The 3,885-nt window shown below is 31.4% G+C and overlaps 1 protein-coding gene across 1 annotated transcript in view; it reads right to left on the reverse strand.

Annotated features, from left to right (window-relative positions):
* Positions 1-237: 237 nt before the first annotated feature.
* Positions 238-3,885, reverse strand: part of CSMD3 (CUB and Sushi multiple domains 3) — an 838,052-nt gene continuing 834,404 nt past the window's right edge. Inside the window, exons 70-71 of the mRNA XM_009277245.2 lie at positions 1,763-1,898; positions 238-397 (exon numbers count right to left, since the gene is read on the reverse strand). Coding sequence (XP_009275520.1) covers positions 238-397; positions 1,763-1,898 — 296 coding nt within the window. The remainder of the gene's footprint in view (positions 398-1,762; positions 1,899-3,885) is intronic.

Raw genomic sequence — 3,885 nt, forward strand, 5'->3', positions numbered from 1 at the left:
CAAATTTTTTTAAAACTCTCCATGGTATACACAAAGAAGAATTCTGATCCACTTTATCAAAAACAAAATCAAAACAAAATAACCACAACCCATTCTTGTCTATCATCCTCAGGAAAAGGTGACCCAGTATATCCTGAAAAGTGTGCTTTAATTTTTTTTTTTTTTTTTAATTAGTGAACTGTGTGTGCACTTTGTTGTGTGTCAATTTCCAGACTTTGAAGACATGTCATTACCACATTATACCATTGTGCAAACGGTGTTCAAGTTGGGGTCAAATCGTACTGCTTTCCCTTCCACAGATTTTGCATTTGTGTCATACATGGGGTTTTCAAAAGCAGCTTGTCCATTATTATTTTCATGTACAGAGCATCCTGTATACTGTGTTTTAGGTGCAGTCCTGTAGAAGAAAGACAGAGTATTTGTAACTGCAGTTTTCCTCACTGACTCGATGTGGTTTAAGAATCTGAACAGAATTTAGCTCCCAATTCCAATTATGGGAGCTAAATAGAACATCTCAACTTTTTATGCAGTATCTGTGCTAAGAATTAGTACTCTCTTTATCAAAGTTTAAGGGATTTATGATTCATTTAAAATGGTGTTCACTTAAATACTTAACAACCTGAGAAGACACAGGCATTTCCACTTGGATGATCAGATAATAAATAGTTAAGAGTACAACAAAATCTTGTAAAGATGCAACAAATCCTCAGCCAGATGACTGAGATTTTCTTTTTCCCTTTGGACACTCAACAAGTTTATCAAGAATGAATTTATAGCTGAAACATTTTCTTTTTTACTAAATAACTCAAAATATCAATGTTCAATCACTTGAAAATGTTTCATCTATATTGTTATGGAAAATGTATACTGTACTGTAAATCATCAATGTAAAAAGTAAAGACGTGTTTATAGCACAGTTAATAGCAAATGTACAAAAAAATGACATGAACATTTTTTCATACTCTGAAGCAGTTAAAAAACAAGTGGCACCGTTTAAAAATGATGGTATGTGTTTTAAACTGATGTTATCCTGTGGAGTATATTACAATTATTATTGTCAGGCTACCAGACATAAATCACCATTTTGACAGCTAGTAGGCAATGAGTTGTCTTGTCATTAAAGTGACTAAATTTTCTTTAGTCATCTAATGCTTTAAAGCTATAGGAAAAGATTACTTGACACTAAATCCAAAGAACTCATACTGGTCTCAATAACATGAAGAAAACTGTTGAACTTAGACTAATGAAATTGAGAAGACTGGTGGCTGTGTAACTTAATTGCGTATGAACTAATAATTTCAGATGCAGAAACATTTCCATAATGAAACCTCTCAATGACATAATACTTGCATATACTTGCAAGCCAATAAACAGAGCAGGCATTAAAACAAATTACTAAAGATATGACTCATAATTCTGTCACATGTAAAAAAATAATACAGGCAAACTACAGTAAGTAGACACAAAGCTTATTAATTATATTATTCCCCATATTCCAATAATTTATAGCATCCATTTTGTTATCATAAAGAGAGAAATTTATAACATTTTAAATAAGTAGGAATGAAAGTATAGTGCGGTAAAATAAATTGATTTCTCAACCATTATGCCAGACCTTAATGGAGGTAAGAAGAACTGTCTACATGCATATTTTGCAAATATTTTGTGGTTTTACAGAAAACTTTATTTACACTAATAAAGACTGAAGGCAATAAAAAACCCCTCGTCATACAGGAATTCTATAGATGTAATTTGTACTTACCTTTGTTTATAAAGATAAAAGCCAAAACCAGCAAATATAAGAGCAAAGAAAGGCACAAGGATAGCAATGGCCACTGAACTACTATTTGTACCATGTGGTTGATTAGAAGAATTTGAACCCTCAGACATGTTAAGACCTAAAAAGAATAATAAGAAAAAACAAGTAATATAATATATGTGTCTTGTTACCCCCAGCACATACTACTCCATAAACTTCAGAATTCAATAACACCTTGTGATTGGGTCATCATAATGTGTTCAGCTGTATACATACAGCTGTATGCTGAGACCACCTGGAAAGTAACTGTAGTGTGGTAGACCATATTCTGATTAATAAGTGGATGCAAAATGTTGGGAGACAATACATATACCCTGGTACAGTAAATATCTTACTGAATAATTCTGCATGGGATTCAAGTTTTGGATATTATTAATACATGTTAATGTACTGTGTTACAAAAAGTCAAATTTATAACAACCTATATGTTAAATTGATTTGATTACTGATTATATTTGTATATTTCAGAAAGAATAAATACTGGATGTATAAAAAGCAAACATGATTTCAAGGAAAGGGTAAATCACCTGGAGAGGCAAACTGAAAATTCATCATGTTGATTTCATTAGGCTCTGCTATTGATACATAGAGTGAAGGAGGTAGGAACAATTGTGAAGAGCTAAAGCCAGATATTGATGAAAAAATAAGATTATATTTGTATATTTCAGAAAGAATAAATACTGGATGTATAAAAAGCAAACATGATTTCAAGGAAAGGGTAAATCACCTGGAGAGGCAAACTGAAAATTCATCATGTTGATTTCATTAGGCTCTGCTATTGATACATAGAGTGAAGGAGGTAGGAACAATTGTGAAGAGCTAAAGCCAGATATTGATGAAAAAATAAGAATATGATGTGCTGCATGGTTGAGGAATACATTATCTAGACTATCTACACAGATAAGATATACACCTTTTTAATGTGAGGAAAGGAAAAACAATGCAGCTTCAAAGTTAATTTTTAAGCTTTGAACTGGACCTTTTAAGAATTGCATAGGTCATAATATTTCCTGACTTTTTTGATCTTACAAGGCAATATATATAAATGAAAAAAACACTCAAACAAACAAAAAGAAGCAAACACATAATCTATATACAAAAATACAGAAAAATAAATCAAATATTGTGAGGAAAATTCTATGGGAACAGCAATCAAAATATTTTGTTTCAGAGAAACCATTTTTCTGTTTGTGTGCATGAAATAATGAAATGGTAAACATGCTAAACAAAATCTGTTCAAGGACTGTAAATCTCTCTGTAACTGTATTATTGACTATATTAACTTCAATTAATTCTTGTCTAGAATTTAAACTGGAGTGAACCATTCTGTTCCTAGAAGATACAAACCAATAAAAAGTACCTTCAATATATTAAAGAAAAGAATCTTACAACTAAAAAAAAAAAAAAAAAAAAAAAATCCCTATGAAAATCAAATGAAGAAATACAATATTTATAAGAATCTATCAAGACAATTTGCCAAGGAAGTCTTGCATTTTAATTCGTTAGATGACTTTCAAATATTTTGAAGAAGTTAATAAAGGGAAATAACTTTTTATATTCATTATCTTGACTAAGATATTTCTAAAATTTCTTTGTAAAGAATTTGCATATGCAAATACAGTGAAAATCAAGATCAGAAGCAGTGCATTTTACTGTGACCTAGAATTGTGAAAAAGGAAAAATTTGCTTTTACCTCATACATTCATTAATAAATCTTTCCAGCACATTTAAGAATTAAGGAATTTCTTGATTTTACTGAAAAAATAAGGGTGCACAACACTTCGCGGCTGAAAGAACCTACTTTTGCCTCCACAGATAGGAATTTTATCTGAAGATAAGCACTCTATCTAAGAAGCCAATATATTAGTGAAAAATAATGTCTCTTTGTCCTGGTTTCGGCTGGGATAGAGTTAATTTTCTTCCTAGTAGCTGGTACAGTGCTGTATTCTGGATTTAGTATGAGAATATTGTTGATAACACACTGATGTTTTAGTTGTTGCTAAGCAGTGCTTACACTAGTCAAGGACTTCTCAGCTTCCCATGCCCTGCCAGCGAGAAGCTGGGAG

The sequence above is a fragment of the Aptenodytes forsteri genome, unplaced genomic scaffold (genome assembly GCF_000699145.1).
Source record: "Aptenodytes forsteri isolate BGI_AS27 unplaced genomic scaffold, ASM69914v1 Scaffold49, whole genome shotgun sequence".
Lineage (NCBI taxonomy): Eukaryota > Metazoa > Chordata > Aves > Sphenisciformes > Spheniscidae > Aptenodytes > Aptenodytes forsteri.